Source organism: Mobula birostris, chromosome 10 (assembly GCF_030028105.1).
Source record: "Mobula birostris isolate sMobBir1 chromosome 10, sMobBir1.hap1, whole genome shotgun sequence".
NCBI lineage: Eukaryota > Metazoa > Chordata > Chondrichthyes > Myliobatiformes > Myliobatidae > Mobula > Mobula birostris.
This window is the reverse complement of record NC_092379.1, coordinates 3,929,786-3,948,703: the sequence shown is the minus strand read 5'-3', so window position 1 is coordinate 3,948,703 and position 18,918 is coordinate 3,929,786. Positions and strand designations below refer to the sequence as shown.

General features: G+C 52.1%; 1 protein-coding gene across 2 annotated transcripts in view; it reads right to left on the bottom strand.

Annotated features, from left to right (window-relative positions):
* vaspb (vasodilator stimulated phosphoprotein b) overlaps positions 1 to 18,918 on the bottom strand; it is a 130,039-nt gene that overhangs the window by 12,314 nt on the left and 98,807 nt on the right. Inside the window, exons 5-11 of one of the 2 annotated variants that reach the window (XM_072269824.1) lie at positions 17,621 to 17,676; positions 15,185 to 15,432; positions 11,821 to 11,939; positions 6,126 to 6,174; positions 3,574 to 3,619; positions 507 to 552; positions 91 to 153 (exon numbers count right to left, since the gene is read on the bottom strand). In XM_072269824.1, the coding sequence (XP_072125925.1) occupies positions 91 to 153; positions 507 to 552; positions 3,574 to 3,619; positions 6,126 to 6,174; positions 11,821 to 11,939; positions 15,185 to 15,432; positions 17,621 to 17,676 (627 nt within the window). The remainder of the gene's footprint in view (positions 1 to 90; positions 154 to 506; positions 553 to 3,573; positions 3,620 to 6,125; positions 6,175 to 11,820; positions 11,940 to 15,184; positions 15,433 to 17,620; positions 17,677 to 18,918) is intronic. The other variant, XM_072269825.1, reaches the window with a different exon arrangement.

Below are 18,918 nucleotides of genomic sequence, written 5' to 3'. Positions count from 1 at the left end.
TGGTTAACCCTTGGTTGAAATGTTCCAGTCACGCTTCTACACACAGTGTCAGCCACAGACAGGGACTTGCACCCTTTAAATGCCGAGTACCTATGGGAGACCGAGCTCGGGGAGCCACCGGGCGAGTCTGCGCTCTTCACAGTGGAGTTATTTCTGAAGGTCAAGATAAAGATGGTCAAACAAGGCGGCGAATGGTGAAAAACCGAACAGATGGGGCTGGGGTGGGGAGAGAGGGGGGAAGCAGGGAGGAGGAGGGGTAGGGTGGCACAGGTGGGTGAAGGTAGAGGGGAGAGGGGAGGGGGTGAAGGTGAGGGGCGTGGGGGGGACAGTGGGGGGCGAGGGGAGGGAGTGCAGGGAGAGAGGGGAGGGGGCACGAGGGGAAGGAGGGGAGGGAGGGGAGGGGGCACGAGGGGAGGGAGCGCGGGGCACGAGGGGGAGCGTGGGGAGCACGGGGCGCGAGGGGTGTGAGGTCCTTGGCGTGAATGCAACGTGACTTTCCCACTCACCTGGGCATCGTGGAGGCATTTCGCTCCCACGGTCTCTTTACCGACTCTGAAATGGATACAACGGGAGACGGTGTTACGAAACATCTTTCTCAGGCAAAAAGAACACTAACAACCCACACCTAGTTTACATAAATTAGTAGTTCTGACAGTAGATGAAGAAAATCGTACAAAGATCAGCTGTGGGGGAGGAGCTGGTTTAAACAGAACAGAAAGGGGCCATGGCCACTCCCTTCAACTACCCAAGAAACTCCAAACTGATTTTCTTCACTCGGACGCCCTCCATCTTCGTGAACACAAACACCTGAGCCTCTAGTTAAAGAAGGATACTGTTCTGAGCCGGGTGATGGGATGGAGATACAGGCAGGGGTGCGGTGGTAGCCGGAGGCTGTCCGGCACCTCTTTAAGTAAAAAGCCCAAGTAAACAACCTAATTAATTAGGTGCCGCCCAGGATGATTTGAGTATCTCAGAAACTGCTGATCTTCTGGGATTTTTACACACAACAGACTCTGGAGTTTGCAAAGAATGGCGCCAAAAACAAAAAAACATCCAGCCAGTGGCTGTTCTGTGAGTGAAAACATCTCGTTAAATCCTCTCGCTGGATTTTTTTTTGTTTTTGGCACCATTCTTTGTAAACTCCAGAGTCTGTTGTGCATAAAAATCCCAGAAGATCAGCAGTTTCTGAGATACTCAAATCACCCTGGGCGGCACTTAATTAGTTAGCTTGTTTATTTCGGCTTTTTCCTTAAAGAGGTGCTGGATGCGCTCCAGCTAGCACTGCACCCCTGGATACGTCTCTACCAAAGGAGGTGTAAGGTGCTCCTTCTCTCCGCTAGCCTGCAGGTCTCCCTCGGGCAAGGTGTAGCACCTGCTTAGTCCCCCGACCCTGATCAGGGTCACGTGGAGCCATGGGAGCAGGTGGTGGATGGTCGTATGAGCAGCCGGTGCAGATCACAAGTCCTGGATATGTGACCACTGACGCCAGGCACACAATCTCTGAAGAGTATTGATAATGGCTGGGGTCACCCGTCTTGTAAAGACACTGCCCAGAAGAAGACGATGGCAAACCACTACAGTAGAAAAATTTGCGAAGAACAATCATGGTCGTGGGAAGAGCATGATCGCCCACGTCATACGACATGGTACATAATGATGATGTCATACGACATGGCCCATAGTGATGATGTCATACATCACGGCACATAGTGATGATGCTGACTGTTCTGAGCAAAAGCCCGGAGAAAGAGGCTGAAGCCAAGAGGGACAGAGGTGCTGCAACTGAACGGCCCTGGATAGAGTGACAGAGTTGAACAGCGTTCCGGGGTGGCACACTGGGTAGAAACGCCGCCTCATGGCACCAGTGACCCCGATTCATTCATTCCTGACCTCAGCTGCTGTCTGCGTGGAGTTTGCAGGTTCTCCGCGTTGCTCAGGATTCCACCCACATCCCAGAGACGCGCAGAATGAGGAGGTTAAAAGCAGAAAGTATAAAAGTCAGGATGTATTGCTGAGGCTTCATAAGGCATTGGTCAAACCACACAGAGAGTACTGAGAGCTATTTTGGGGGCCTCATCGGTGAAAGGATGCTCTGGCGTTGGAGAGGCTCCAGGGGAGGCTCACGAGATTGATCCCGCAAATGGAACAGTTATCACACGAGGAGTGTTTGATGGCTCTGGGCCTGTACTCGCCGGAGGTTAGAAGATTGGGGGGGTGGGATTCTCACTGAACCCTATCGAACATTGAAAGGCCGAGATAGAGTGGATGTGGGAAGAATGTTTCCTGTGGTGGGAGGTCCAGAACCAGACAGAACAGCCTTAGAATACAACAGCGTCCCTTTAGAACAGAAATGAGGAGGAAATTCTTTAGCCAGCAGGTGGCAAATCTGTGGAATTCATTGTCACAGACACTGTGGAGGCCAAGTCATTGGGCTTATTGAAAACAGAGGTTGATAGGTTCTTGATTAGTCAGGCATCAAAGGTTATGGGCAGCAGAGTGGGGTTGAGAGGGATAATAAATCAGCCATGATGGAATGGTGGAGCACTTGATGGGCTGAGTGGCCTAATTCTGTTCCTTGGTCTTGCGGTCTTAACTGGCCACCTGTAGAGAAGGGGTTCCCAACCTGGGGTCTACAGACACCTCGGTTGATGGTAGGGGTTCATGGCATAATCGTGTTGGCACGTGGCCAAGTGGTTAAGGCTTCAGTCTAGTGATCTGAAGGTTGCTAGTTCGAGCCTTGGCTGAGGCAGCGTGTGTGTCCTTGAGCAAGGCACTTAACCACACATTGCTCTGCGACGACACTGGTGCCAAGCTGTATGGGTCCTAATGCCCTTCCCTTGGACAACATCGGTGGCGTGGAGAGGGGAGACTTGCAGCATGGGCAACTGCTGGTCTTCCATACAACCTTGCCCAGGCCTGCGCCCTGGAAACCTTCCAAGGCGCAAATCCCTTGTCTCACGAGACTAATGGATACCATGGCATAAAAAAGGCTGGGAGTCTTTCCTCTCCAGTATGAGTAAGTGGTAGAACTGATGGGAATGCAGGGGGATTTTTTTTTTTAAACAAGGGAAATCCATGGAAATTGGATATCTGTGAACACAATGGGCCGAATAGCTTCCTTCTCGAGTCTGTGATTGCTTCTCACTGCGTCAAAAAAAAAACACTCCCACTTCAGCTCCTGACCAACGTGCCAGTGTGCAGAAGCCTGGCCCACAAAATCTGTCCTCGTAGTTTGAAGTCTTTCGGTCCCGGTGGTTTGGGAGTGGGGGGGTAGATACAGAGATATGAACTCTGCCACAGACGGTCCCAAGGCCGGCTGCAAAATGAGGACTGCTGGCAACCCCATTCAGTAAAACCCCAGAGCTACTGAAACACCAATGAAGCTCCAAAGGTCTCATCCTTCAGAGAGGAAGGATCTTCGAAGATAGCCTACACCTGGGGGCAACCTGAAACGCAGGCCCAGGACAGGGGACTCTGGCTGGCCGGGGAATGGGTGAAAGAGCTGGGGATGGAGATGTTAGTAAAGGAACGATTAAAGCCTCAGTTCATTCAGCACACTCGAACAGCGCTTACCAGTGCTCTGGAGAGCAGGTGCCTTAGTCACTGGGCTGGCGTCTTGCTAAAGAAAGAAAAACAAACGAGTTACACACCGAATCTTTCCACCTGCAAGGTAACAAGAGCACCAGAAAGCAGGAACAGGCCACTCAGCCCCTCAGCCCGCTCCTACCATTCACCCCCGGCACCCCTCCTCTGCCCCTGTCCCACACCCCTCCCGCGGCACTCCACCCTCACCATTCCCAACACCCTTTACAATTGACAAACTCGCTCTCCGCTCCACGTTGACAAATACAGTACTGTGCAGAAATCTTAGGCCCTCTAGCTATAGGTACGCAGCTACACAGAAGGCATGACAGCAGCTATATTTCATTAGGAATTTGAGAAGATTTGGGCTATCACCAAAAACCACCAGCAAAAGCTACCACCAGCGTCTTTACTTCCTGAGAAAACTAAAGAAATTTGGCCTGTCCCCTAAAACCCTCACTAATTTTTATAGATGCACCGTAGAAAGAATTCTTCTAGGGAGCATCACAACCTGGTTTGGAAGTTGTCCTGTCCAAGACCCGAAGAAGCTGCAGAAGATCGTGAACACGGCGCAGCACATCACACAAACCAATCTTCTGTCCTTGGACTCACTTTACACCGCACGCTGTCGGAGCAGTGCTGCCAGGATAATCAAGGACACGACCCACCCAGCCAACACACTTTTTGTCCCTCTTCCCTCCGGGAGAAGGCTCAGGAGCTTGAAGACTCGTACGGCCAGATTTGGGAACAGCTTCTTTCCAACTGTGATAAGACTGCTGAACGGATCCTGACCCGGATCTGGGCCATACCCTCCAAATATCCGGACCTGCCTCTCGGTTTTTTTGCACTACCTTACTTCCCATTTTTCTATTTTCTAGTTATGATTTATAATTTACATTTTTAATATTTACTCATTTTTACTATCTTTAATATTTAATTTTGTAATCCAGGGAGTGGGAAGCACAGAATCAAATATCGCTGTGATGATTGTACATTCTAGCATCAATTGTTTGGCGACAATAAAGTATAAAGTAAAGTAAAACACTCAAAAAGTTCTACATGTACAAACTGGCTGCATCACTGCCTGGAATGGGCGGTGGGGTGGGGTTCTACTGCTCAGGGTCGAAGGAAGCTGCAGAGAGTTGTAATCCCAGTCAGCTCCATCACGGGCACCAGCCTCCGTAGTATCCAGGACAGCTTCAAGGAGCGATGCCTCAAAAAGGCGGCGTCCATCATTAAGGACCCCAACACCCAGGACAGACCCTCTTCCCATTGTTACCATCAGGGAGGAGGTACAGGAGCCTGAAGACACACACTCAGTGATTCAGGAACAGCTTCTTCCCCTCTGCCATCCGATTTCTGAATGGCCATTGAACCCTTGGACACTACCTCACTACTTTTGTGTTTAGTGTTTCTATACTCACTGTAATTCACAGTGTTTTTTCGATTGTCATGTATTGCATTGTATTGCTGCCACAAAGTCAAAAGATTTCACGACATATGCCGGCGATATTAAACCTGATTCTGATATACATGTGTCGAAGACTTTTGCACAGTACTGTACCTTGTTTAGACCACTCAATACAAAGTCATTCCCTCGTCTGTCACACTCCAAACAACATTGATTCAAGTTATTAAGCTTTGCTTCACACAAGCGTTCAGACCATTTCACAAAGTCTTCCATCAATAGCACCATGTAAAACGCCGGAGGAACCGAGTGGTTCAAGCAGCAAATATGGAAGGAAACACACAGCCAACGTTTCTAGGTCAAGACCCTCCTGCACCTGCGGAATGTCAAACATCCACTTCCCTATAAAGCAGGTGTTCCCAACCTTTTTTACGTCACGGGCCAATAACATTAAGCAAGGGATCTGTGGACCCTAGGTTGGGAACTACTGCTTCAAAGACACTGAGTTCCTCCAGTGCTCTCTGTGTTTCTCTAGATTCCAGCATCTGCAATCTCGTGTCTCCTTCACCGCATCTGGACGTCCCTTTGGTTATCCAGTCAGTAGGCTCTTCTCTGCAGGACCGGCCAGCTCAAGGCTGTTGCAGTCAGTAACCACCAGGGGGCAGGCATGTCACACAACTTCCCCAACACCACCTCGGGGGACCGTGGAGAATTACCGGTTACTAATTAATTTATTGACCTGAAATCTTCACTATTTCTCCCTACACGGATGCCGCCTGGCCTGCCAAGCATTCCCACAGTTTTTAATTCCAGATTTTTAACATGTGCGGTAGTTTGCTTCGATCAAGGCCATCAGAACGGAATCAAGACACGGATTCTTGCTGGCAAGGAACCCTAGCCGCGAGCTGGCACAGATTCAAAGGGAGGAATGGCATCCGTCTCTGTCGCAGGGAGGCTCTGACGACGTGCCCGACGCTGCCCACGTGCCAGAGGGACGATGAATTGGGCGCATGGTGTAGGTAGGGCACAATCCAGCAATGTCCCACTGCCAGTGCTCCCACCAGTCCACCACTAGCTGGCCCCCGCGGACAGGTCGTACCAGGTCTACGTTGGCATGGCGCGCTCTCCAACTTACATTTGGTTCTTCATCCTTCTTTGGGGGGGGCTTGTCGGCCACTTTCCTCCTGCGTAGGGAAGGGAACAAGAATGAGCAGAGGGTTGAATAAGATCCCCTCCCCCCCCCCCCCCCCCCCCGGTCTCCCTCCCACCCCCACCTCAAAAGTTGACTCTTGGATCTTCCTACAACCACAAGGATGAGACTGAGATCTCGCTCTTGAGGTGCCACTGGAGTTAACGGTTCAGGGGTACACAGTGGTGGCAACACTTCTGGACTGCGGAGTCTGAAGGATGGTAATGTGCTGGAGTGAGGGGTGACTGCGATTTGTGACTCTTCGCTGTTAATATCACAGGCCCAACAGGAGCGTCATGGTAGCGTAGTGGTTAGCACAATGCCCTACAGTACCAACAGCCCCGACTTCAGTTCCCGCCGCAGCCTGTGAGGGATTTGTCCGTTCTCCCCGTGACCGCGTGGGTTTCCTCCGGGCGCTCCGGCTGGCAGGTTAGTTTCCCATGGTAAACTGTCCCACGATTAGGCTAGGGTTAAATCGGGGGATTGCTGGGGAATGCGGCTCGAAGGGCTGTCAGGGCCCGTCCCCTGATGCATCTCGATGATTTCCTCCTCTCTCCCCTCTCCCGTAAGGCAGAAGACACCGAGATCTGAAACCGCGTCCCAACTGCAACGTGTGGACGCGCTCAGCACGTCACGGAAACCAGCCTCCCCTCCACGGACTCTGTCTACACTCTTGCTGCCTCTGAAAAGCAGCCAGCATGATAATATACCCCACCCACCTTCCCCCTTCTTGTGGGCAAGCTACAATGCCACCAGAATGTGTGGCAACACTTGTGAGTAGGGCCTCGGTTGTGTGTTGGTTGTTAATGCCAACAATGCATTTCACTGTGCAGTCGTGGGTAAGAGTCTGAGGCACATATTGTAAATATATAGCTAGGGTGTCTCAGACTTTTGCACAGAACTGTAGTAATTTTTTTGTATTACACTGTACTGCTGCTGCAAAAAACAAATTTCATGACGTGTGAGTGATGATAAACCTGATTCTGATCTGGTTCTCTGTTGCAGACTGAGAGTGGGAAGGGGGCAGGGAGAGGAGAATCATGGTTGGGAAAAGGGGAAGGGAGAGGGGAGGGAGAGGGGAGGGAGAGGGGAAGGAGAGGGGAGGGAGAGGGGAGGGAGAGGGGAGGGAGTGGGAAGCACCAGAGAGACATTCTGTAATGATCAACAAACCAATTGTTTGGAATCAAATGACCTTGTCTGGTGTCTCAGGGCTGGGTGAGTCTACATCCCCGCCACCCTGCCCCCATTCCTGGCACTCCTTCGCTGCCACCTGTCCCTCAGCCCTCCCACCCCCCACCGTGGTGCCCCACCCTCACCATTCCCAATGCCCCTTCCTCCAGCCAGACTTACAAACTCGCTCTCTGCTCCACATTGACAAATACAGTACTGTACAAAGGTCTTAGGCTCCCTAGGTATATGTAAGTGTCTGAGAGTTTTGCACAGGACTGTATGTTTTGTACACGTGATAAACAAATTTGAATCTTGAATCTCCCCTCTCCCATCGGGCAGAAGATACGCAGCACCAGGCTCAAGGGCAGCTTCAACCCCACTCTTATCAGACTCTTCAGTTGCCCCCTAGTGGATTCTTCACCTCACAATCTACCTCTTTAAAGTTTGTCCTGTATTGTCTACGTGCACTGCACTCTCTCTGGAACTGCAACACTCTATTCTGCACTCTGATATTGTTTTACATTGTACTGCCGCAATGAAACGATCCCTACAGCCACAGTAACCGAGGCAGGTTATTGACAGTACCTCTGTACGTGGGAGAATAACTTATTAAGTTATAACCTTTAAGAGGACCACAACTTTGAGCATGAATCACCAAAGGTTGGTTTGCAGATGCAGCAGGCTATCAAGAAAGCAAATGGAATGTTGGCCTTCATTGCTAGAGGGATTGAATTGAAGAGCAGGGAGGTCATGCTGCAACTGTACAGGGTACTGGTGAGGCTGCACCTGGAGTACTGTGTGCAGTTCTGGTCTCCTTACTTGAGGAAGGATATACTGGCTTTGGAGGCAGTGCAGACGGGGTTCACCAGGTTGATTCCAGAGATGAGGGGGTTAGACTATGAGGAGAGATTGAGTCGCCTGGGACTGTAATCGCTGGAATTCAGAGGAATGAGAGGAGATCTTATAGAAACATATAACATTATGAAAGGGATGGATAAGATGGAGGCTGGAAAATTGTGTCCACTGGTAGATGAGACTAGAACTAGGGGACGTAGCCTCAAGATTCGGGCAGTAAATTTAGGACGGAGATGATGAGGAACTGCTTCTCCCAGAGACGGGTGAATCTGTGGAATTCTCTGCCTGATGAAGCAGTGGACGCTACCTCAGTAAATATATTTAAGACAAGGTTGGATAGATTTTTGCATAGTAGGGAATTAAGGGTTATGGGGAAAAGGCGGGTAGGTGGGGATGAGTCCATGGCCAGATCAGCCATGATCTTATTGAATGGCAGAGCAGGCTCGACGGGCCCAATGACCTACTCCTGCTCCTATTTCTTAAGTTCTTTTGTTCTTAATCTTGCCGTTGGGTTTGGAGGCTTGTGCGCCTCAATGACCCGGAGAGCTATGTTGGCTGGAGTCAAGGCTTCATGCTTTGGCTCTTGGTAGGGTCACTCATGACAAACAGGTCAAAGGGTAGAGGCCAGACTGAGAGTGGCCCACCGGTCCTCCAGGTGTGGGGGTTCAGTTCAGGATGAGCAACCCTGACTGATTAAACAAAACTGTTACAGAAGCAGCAATGAAGAACCCTTCTACATCTGATTGTGATGGTATTCCTGAGTCTCCAGCCGGGACTTGCATGACTGACAGTGGTGAAAACCAAGAGGAAGCTACTGGCATGATGAAGGAAGCCCTGAATCCGACAGAGATGGAGGACCTTCATTGCTGCCCTAAACTCCAGCAGTGTAATGGGCAGTAGGTAAGTAAGTTATCAATTTAGATGGATGGATTTGTGGATGACACAAAGATCGGTGGAATTGTGCACAGTGTAGAGAGCTGGCAAAGTCTACAGCAGGATTTACATCAATTACAGTTATGGGTGGAGAAATAGTGATGGGATTTAATCCAAGTAAGTGAAACGCGTTGCACTTTGGGAAGTCTAACGCAAGGGAAAAGTATACACTTAATGTGGGTAACACACACAAAATGCTGGTGGATGGCAGGATGGAGATACGTCGCTACCAAAAGAGATGTAAGGTGCTCCGTCCCTCCGCTAGCCAGCAGGTCACCCTCGGGCAAGGTGTAGCACCTGCTTAGCCCCCGATCAGGGTCATGTGAAGCCACGGAAGCAGGTGGCGGATGGTCGTACGAGCAGCCGGTTCAGATCACAAGTCCTGGTTATGTGACCACTGACGCCAGGGAGACAATCTCTGAAGAGTATTGATAATGGCTGGGGTCACCCGCCTCATAAAGACACTGCCCAGAAGGTGCAATGGAAAGCCACTTCTGCAGAAAAATTTGCCAAACCCAACCATGGTCAAAGACCTAATGAATGAACGATACGGTTGATGACCCTGGGAAGGAAAGGGTTAACACACAAGGAGCATTTGATGGTTTGGGGGTTGAACTCACTGGAGTTTATAACGGTGGGGGCAGGGGGGGGGGTTTGTGGGGATCTGATTGAATCGTACCAAATATTGGAAGGGCTTGACAGAGTAGATGTAGAGAGGATGAGAACAGAGATAAGCAGAAATATCTTTGATCAAAGGGTTGTGAACCTGTGGGATTCATTACCGCAGGTCGCTATGGAGGCCAGGTCACTGGGTTGATTCATAAAGGTGTCAAAGGTTACGGGGAAAGGCAGGAGTAAGGGATTGAGAAGGGAAATAAATCAGCCATGATGGAATGGTGGAACACACTGGACAGGCTGAATGGCCTAATTCTGTTCTTAAGGGCAAGAACCTTAACAGCAGGATGTACAGAGGGATCTTGGAGTCCACGTCCACAGTCCCCTGAATGTGGCCCCGCAGGTAGATAGGATGGTCCAGGCAGCTTGTGTCTTGCTTCATTGGTCAGGACACTGAGTACAAGAGTGAGGAAGTTGCGTTGCAGCTGTACAACACTTTGGTTAGGCCTAACCTGTGTCCATTTCCCGTCATCCGTTGCGAGGACGTGGAGGCTTTGGAAAGGGTGCAGAAGGGGTTTATCAGGATGCTGCCTGGTTTGGACAAACTTTGGCTGTTTTCTCTGGAGTGAGGGTTCAAAGATTCCATTTACTATCAGGGAAGGTATACAATATATAACCTGAAATTCTTACTCTACAGAGACATCTACAAAACAGGAAAAACCCCAAGAATGAATGACAGGAAATGTTAGAACTCCAAAGCACCCCTCCCACACACAAACAGCAGTAAAAGCATCAACCCTCCCCCCCCCCCACAACTTGCTCCAGCAAAAGGATCAAACCACCCCCCACCCTCCCCCACCATGCAAGCAATAGCAAAGCCCCCAAAGACCATGATAGAAGTTTATAAAATCCTGAAGGGCATTCAGCAGGGTAGAGAGTTACCCTTTCCTCAGGACGGAGATGTCAAATACGCGAGGCCCTGCATCTGAGGCGGGACAGAGGAAGCTTAAAGAAAAGCTTATGGGAGGTGAATTTTTCTTCGCGTGATGTCTGGAATGGGCTGGCGGGGTGTTGGTGGACGCAGATGCGACCGTGGTGTTTAAGAATCTGTCAGACTGACACACACGAGTGTGAGGCACGGATCACGTGCAGGCAAAGGAGATTTAGTTGAATTTCTCACTGTGCTGGGCATGTGACTGATAGGCCGAATGGCCCGTGACTGTGTTGTACTGTCCTACGTTCACCCTGTGACCTCGCAGGTTTTCCCCGGATGGTCCGGTCTCCTCTCCTGTCCCAAAGATGTGCAGGTCCTTTAACATCTGCCGGACGATGCTGAGGATGTTCTACGAGTCTGTGGTGTCCAGTGCTATCATGTTTGCTGTTGTGTGCTGGGGCAGCAGGCTGAGGGTAGCAGACACCAACAGAATCAACAAACTCATTCGTAAGGCCAGTGATGTTGTGGGGATGGAACTGGACTCTCTGACGGTGGTGTCTGAAAAGAGGATGCTGTCCAAGTTACATGCCACCTTGGACAATGTCTCCCATCCACTACATAATGTACTGGGTCGGCACAGGAGTGCATTCAGCCAGAGACTCATTCCACCGAGATGCAACACAGAGCGTCATAGGAAGTCATTCCTGCCTGTGGCCATCAAACTTTACAACTCCTCCCTTGGAGGGTCAGACGCCCTGAGCCAATAGGCTGGTCCTGGACTTATTTCCTGGCATAATTTACATATTGCTATTATGGTTTTATTTATGGTTTTATTACTATTTAATTATTTATGGTGCAACTGTAACGAAAACCAATTTCCCCCTGGATCAATAAAGTATGACTATGACTATAGGTTGGAGAGTTAATTTTCACTGTAAGTAAGGTCGGGATGTAAAGTTAGTAGGAATGTGGGGAGAAAGCGTTAGGAGAAATTTTGAGTGGGGGGCGTGGGTTTGTTCAGTGAGCTAGTACAGGCTTGACGGGTCGAAAGGATTCTTCCTGTGGAGTACCGGAAGACCAGCTACTGTTAACGCAAACCCGAGCCCGCTAACGCCACAGGAAGAGCCCCCACACCTTCGTGCGAGCATGGCACTCATCTCCTCCATGAGGCCTCCTCCTCCTCCTCCGCCTCCTCCACTCCGGCCGCTGTCAATCTTGGGGCTCGAGCTACCAGCCGACGCGTTCTCCTCGGCCTGTCGGAGAGAGGCGCACACACACCGTTATCCTCCGGTCAGTGCCGGGATGGCAGACAGGAGCCCAGGGCTCGCCCCAGAGCACCTGCTCTGGCCCGAGACCGCGGGAAACCGCAGAAAGTCGGGAATGCATTACAGTAACCAGACCCACCCCCACCACCCCACGACAAACTCTCTGCATTTCCTGCGGCTCTGGGGAAGCAGCCAACACAATTGAGGACCCAGCCCACCTGGAACGTTCTCCCCTCTCCGATCAGGTAGGAGATAAAAAGATTTGAGAGTAGGTTCCACTAAAGTCGAGGGCAGCTTCTAACCTGCCGCTGTCAGCACTTGAACAGATTCCTCACATGAAACGGTGACCTCTTGACCTCACACCAACCTCGCTGTGGCCAATGCCCTTGTCCGCCTGTTCTGCACTTTCTCAACATATCACTCTGTCTGTTTTCCTTAAACCTCCTTAGCACGCCCATGTTTGGAGGGATCAGTCCTGGATAGCAGGGTGGAGATATATCTCTGCCAAAGGGGGCGTGAGGTACTCCTTCCCTCCGCTAGCCTGCAGGTCACCCTTGGACAAGGTGTAGCACCTGATTAGCCCCCGATCAGGGTCACATGGAGCCACGGGAGCAGGTGGTGGACGGTCGTATGAGCAGCCGGTGCAGATCACAAGTCCTGGTTATGTGACCACTGACACCAGGCAGACAATCTCTAAAGAGTATTGATAATGACTGGGGGTGTTCACCCGTCTGGTAAAGATACTGCCCAGAAGAAGGCGATGGTGAACCATTTCTGTAGACAAGTTATGCCAAGAACAATCATGATCATGGAAAGGCCACGATCACCCACGTCATACAACACGGCACATAGACTATTATTTAAATGGAGAAAGAATTCAAAGTTCTGAGATGCAACGGGACTTGGGAGTCCTCGTACAGTATACCCTTAAAGTTAACCTCCAGGTTGAGTCAGTAGTGAAGAAGGCGAATGCAATGTTGGCATTCATTTCTAGAGGAATAGAGTATAGGAGCAGGGATGTGATGTTGAGGCTCTATAAGGCGCTGGTGAGACCTCACTTGGACTACTGTGGGCAGTTTTGGTCTCCTTATTTAAGAAAGGATGTGCTGACGTTGGAGAGGGTACAGAGAAGATTCACTAGAATGATTCCAGGAATGAGAGGGTTAACATATGAGGAACGTTTGTCCGCCCTTGGACTGTATTCCTTGGAGTTTAGAAGAATGAGGGGAGACCTCATAGAAACATTTCGAATGTTGAAAGGCATGGACAGAGTGGCTGTGGCAAAGTTGTTTCCCATGATGGGGGAGTCTAGGACGAAAGGGCATGATTTAAGGATTGAAGGGCGCCCATTCAGAACAAAAATGCGAAGAAATTTTTTTAGTCAGAGGGTGGTGAATTTATGGAATTTGTTGCCACGGGCAGCAGTGGAGGCCAAGTCATTGGGTGTATTTAAGGCAGAGATTGATAGGTATCTGAGTAGCCAGGGCATCAAAGGTTATGGTGAGAAGGCGGGAGAGTAGGACTAAATGGGAGAATGGATCAGCTCATGATAAAATGGCGGAGCAGACTCGATGGGTCGAATGGTCGACTTCTGCTCCTTTGTCTTACGGTCTTATAACGATGATGTCATATGACACGGTACATAATAAACAAACACCCTAGTTGGTGCAAGCGAAAAGTCACGGGTTATATCTACATACAAGTGACTATAAACCTAAACGACTACCAAAGCTCTCTGGGAGCAGTGAGATTCTGCTGTAACACAGAAACACTGTCAACAAAAGATTGCACTAACAGTGATTAATAACTGACAGTTCATTGCTGTTGGACGGAGGATAAACATCGCACAGTGGCATAGCAAATGGAGGTGTTGCACCACAGAGGGACAGTCACCCTGTATCTAACCCGTGCTGTTCCTGTCCTTTTTTTTTTTAATTTTTCCTACAAAATTCTTTATTACAAATGTCGGTGCTATACAATATTTACAAACCCAGTGACTAACACATTTACTACACTACAAACAGACAATACATGTTAAACCAATATATTGCCATCCTCATCAATGATGGCATTTACACCCCGCGGAGCCCAACGGTCCCGGAACATCTCGACGGTCGCCGTGGACTGTGCGTATTCCTTTTCAATGTTCACCCGGGCTCGAACATACCCCCTAAACATAGCCGGGCAGTCCGCCCGGGGAGAACCTCCTGCCACCCTTTTCCAGGAGCCACGGATGGCAATTTTCGCCAGCTTCCTGGGAGTGTGTGACGGGACGGTGTAGAGGGAGCTTCACTCTGTATCTAACCTGTGCTGTCCCTGTCCTGGGAGTGTGTGATGGGACAGTGTAGAGGGAGCTTCACTCTGTATCTAACTCGTGCTGTCCCTGCCCTGGGAGTGTGTGATGGGACAGTGTAGAGGGAGCTTCACTCTGTATCTAACCTGTGCTGTCCCTGTCCTGGGAGTGTGTGATGGGACAGTGTAGAGGGAGCTTCACTCTGTATCTAACTCGTGCTGTCCCTGCCCTGGGAGTGTGTGATGGGACAGTGTAGAGGGAGCTTCACTCTGTATCTAACTCGTACTGTCCCTGTCCTGGGAGTGTGTGATGGGACAGTGTAGAGGGAGCTTCACTCTGTATCTAATCCGTGCTGTCCCTGCCCTGGGAGTGTGTGATGGGACGGTATAGAGGGAGCTTGACTCTGTATCAACCCGTACTGTCCCTGTCCTGGGAGTGTGTGATGGGACGGTGTAGAGGGAGCTTCACTCTGTATCTAACCCGTACTGTCCCTGTCCTGGGAGTGTGTGATGGGACAGTGTAGAGGGAGATTCACTCCGTATCTAACCCGTGCTGTCCGTCCTGGGAGTATGTGATGGGACAGTGTAGAGGGAGATTCACTCTGTATCTAACCCATACTGTCCCTGTCCTGGGAGTGTGTGATGGGACAGTGTAGAGGGAGATTCACTCCGTATCTAACCCGTGCTGTCCGTCCTGGGAGTATGTGATGGGACAGTGTAGAGGGAGATTCACTCTGTATCTAACCCGTGCTGTCCCTGTCCTGGGAGTGTGTGATGGGACAGTGGAGAAGAAACGCCAACCACACGTACCTCACCGACCCTCCTGCTCCCCCTTCCCATCCACACACCTTCCCCCCGCTCTCTCCCCCACTTCCCCCACCCCTCGCCCCCGTCACACCTGCCCCACCCCTTCCTTCCATTTCCCAGCAGCCCCCACGCACCTTGGCAGCTTTCTTCAGCTTGGCGGCTTGCAGAGCGGCAGCTAGCCCCCCACCCGCTCCAGAACCATCCCCTCCCAAGCTGGAGGAGGGAGGGAGGGGTGGCGGCGGAGGGGGTCCTCCCCCCGAGGGTGGTGGGGGTCCGGGCGGGGGAGGCACTCCTGATTGCGGTGGTGGTCCCGGAGGCGGAGGAGGTCCCGGGGGTCCCGGGGCCCCCCCAGTAGACATGGGAGGGGCAGGTGGAATAGGCACTGTAGAAGTGAAGAGCAGAAACATTAGGGCAACTCCCCAACCCAGCAAAGGCCACTCTGCCGATTGCCCATGCTAGCACACCACCCTCTCGTCACCCGGCATCCTGTTCCCTTCCCTTCCTCCCCACCCCGTCTGCATTTCTCTTCTGGGACCCAAACACCGAAACCTTAGGTCAGGGATGGCGTACCCGTGTGAGAGCTTGGGCACAAACTGGTAATAATCTGCTTAAAACATTCTCTTGATTGGCCTGGTCATTTTGAGCAGAGATTATCATTGACCGATTAATTAAAGTAATTAAGCATTTACTTTTTCAGGAAAAATACAAGGCCTGTTGCTCTTTTAGTTGGAATTATTCTTTCAGAATTCATAAAAGTTTAAAAATGGAATTAAATGTAGTATTTTAGAAAACCTGTACAAAAGATTATTCAAACTAAATTAACCAAACTTTAAAAGGACGATTGAAAAACCATTAATTAGAACGTAGAGCCATGCGGGCTCCCTGGCCCGCAGTATCGGTTCCTGCGCGCCGCACGGTCTCATCGGCCTACGACCTTCTGCTGACCTCGCCATCAGATTTCTGAACACCCAGGAACACAATCTATTTTGTTCTTCTTTGTTGCACTATTTATTCTTCTTGTAATTTATGGTATCTGTGATGTGTTGCACTGTACTGCTGTTGCGGAACAACAGATTTCGTGACGCATGTCACCTGATTTTGATCTTTTAACCTGCTCCAAGATCAATTTAACTTTGCCCTTCCGCATTACCCTCTATCGTCCATGTGCCTATCCAAGGGTTTCTTAAATGTCCCTAATGTATCTGCCTCTACCACCACCCGAGGGAGCGATTCACACTCCCACCACTCTCTGACACTCCCCCCGATACTTTTCCCCCAAAACACCTTAAGACTCTGCCCCGTTCGTCTGAGCAATAAAGACTTCTTTGTTCTTGTCTCCTTTCCCCCGTTTGCTCTTGGAACCCTCAGTAGCAGGTATAAGCAGCTGGATTTATGCCTCAGTGCTGACTTTCCGGACTTTTGGATCACTGGAACCCAGCGCAGGTTACGTAACTCTGAAAGATCGAGCCATTGCAGCTCTGGGACAGTTAACCCGGTTACAATGCATTCTGACTTGGTCACAACCTCACAGTTGAAACTGCAACGGCCCCCCCCCTCCCCCGCCAGTAAATCACCTCTCAGCCCCTCTACCACCATCCCTTGTTGTCGTTCGGCTCCTCACCTACATCGGTGACACCCAACCCACACAGGCGGACCGCCCCGACCAGCGCCTCAGCTCCGCCCACCAAAAAGCAGAGTTTTCCGATGGCCCCAGCAACACACATCAAAGTTGCAGCAGGCCAGGCAGCAACTTTGATATGTGTTGCTTGAATTTCCAGCATCTGCAGAATTCCTGTTGTTTGCGTTTTCCGATGGCCAGCCACTTTGATTCCTGCCCCCAGTCTCGTCCCGACATGTCGGTCCACGGCCTCCACTGCTGTCACAATGGGGCCGCCCTCAGGTTGCAGGAGCAACTCCTGATATTTCATGTGGGTAGCCCCCAACCTGATGGCACGGACACCAATTTCTCCACCTTCTAGTGCTTTTCGTCCTCCCCCCCTTCCTTCTCCTTCATTTGCCCACTCTGGCCTGTTGCATCTTCCCCTGACTGGCCTATCTCCTCCTCCTCGTGCCCCCTCCTTCCTCCCTTTCTTCCATGACCCACTCCTCTCCAGACCTTGACCTTTCCTACCCACCCTGGCTTCACCTTTCACCTTCTAGCTACCCTCCTTCCCCTACCCCCATCTTTTTATTCGGGCATCTTCCCCTCCGATGAACCACTGACTGTTTATTCCCCTCCACAGGTACGGCCTGACCTGCGGTGTGTGCTTACCTCGTCCTTCCTCCCTGCCGGGAGAACTCGGTGGATCGAGCGGCATCTGCTGAGGGGGTGGGAGGAGTGCTGATCAAGCCCCTACGTTAAGACTCTGGGTCACAACGATTTGACCCGCAATATCTACAGTTCCTCCAGCAGATTGGTAGTTGCTCCGGTCTCCAGCCTCTCTCTCACCACCCAAGTCCCGAAGTCTATGCCTAAATATTCTCGTTTTTTTCTGACAGCCCCTCAGCGGAATGGTGTCCAACCCGCGAATGGTCCCCGGGTCGGAGAGAGGGCCGTCGTGACTCCCTACCTGCATTGCGCCGTTCCTGTTGCTCGCGCTCCAGCTGTTCCTGTTTCTGCTGTTGCCTGGCAACGAGACAGAGACCCTCAGACACCAGGCACGCCTGGGCTCCCACCTCCCGAACCCCCATTTCCCTCCCCTCCCCACACCCCGAGGTCAATCGGTTAACAGTCAAACCTGACTCCCTGCGACCCCATGCCGGTCGGGTGTGGTGGGAGTCGTGCTGCGGGCTTGCCTGTGATCACGGGGACCAACTGGGATTGGGAAGAGCTTTCTTTGCTGAGGGCTCAGTGGGGATTGGAGAACCCCTGGGGATCTTGACCCCTGGGCACGGGGCAGACTGAGGAGCCAGAGGAGGTTAAGGGGAAAGAGGGCCGAGGGGGAGGGAGAGGCGGGGGGCGGGGAGGGCCAAGGTGGAGGGGGAGGGAGAGGCGGGGGGAGGACCGAGGGGAAGAGAGAGGCGGAGGTTGAGGGCTGAGGACGGGGGAGAGGGCTGAGGACTGAGGGAGAGGGCCGAGGCCAGGGGGAGGGCTGACTGAGGGAGAGGGCTGAGGACAGGGGGAGGGCTGAGGACTGAGGGAGAGGGCTGAGGACTGAGGGAGAGGGCTGAGGACTGAGGGGGAGGGCTGAGGACTGAGGGAGAGGGCTGAGGACAGGGAGAGGGCTGAGGACAGGGGGAGGGCTGAGGACTGAGGGAGAGGGCTGAGGACAGGGGGAGGGCTGAGGACTGAGGGAGAGGGATGAGGACAGGGGGAGGGCTGAGGACTGAGGGAGAGGGCTGAGGACTGAGGGAGTGGGCTGAGGACAGGGGGAGGGCTGAGGACAGGGGGAGGGCTGAGGACAGGGGGAGGGCTGAGGACAGGGGAGAGCTGAGGACTGAGGGGGAGGGCTGAGGACTGAGGGAGAGGGCTGAGGACTGAGGAAGAGGGCTGAGGACTGAGGAAGAGGGCTGAGGACTGAGGGAGAGGGCTGAGGACTGAGGGAGAGGGCTGAGGACGGGGGGAGGGCTGAGGACTGAGGAAGAGGGCTGAGGACTGAGGGAGAGGGCTGAGGACAGGGGGAGGGCTGAGGACAGGGGGAGGGCTGAGGACAGGGGGAGGGCTGAGGACGGGGGAGGGCTGAGGACGGGGGGGAGGGCTGAGGACTGAGGGAGAGGGCTGAGGACGGGGGAGGGCTGAGGACGGGGGGGGGAGGGCTGAGGACGGGGGGGGAGGGCTGAGGACGGGGGGGAGGGCTGAGGACGGGGGGGAGGGCTGAGGACGGGGGGAGGGCTGAGGACGGGGGGGGGAGGGCTGAGGACGGGGGGG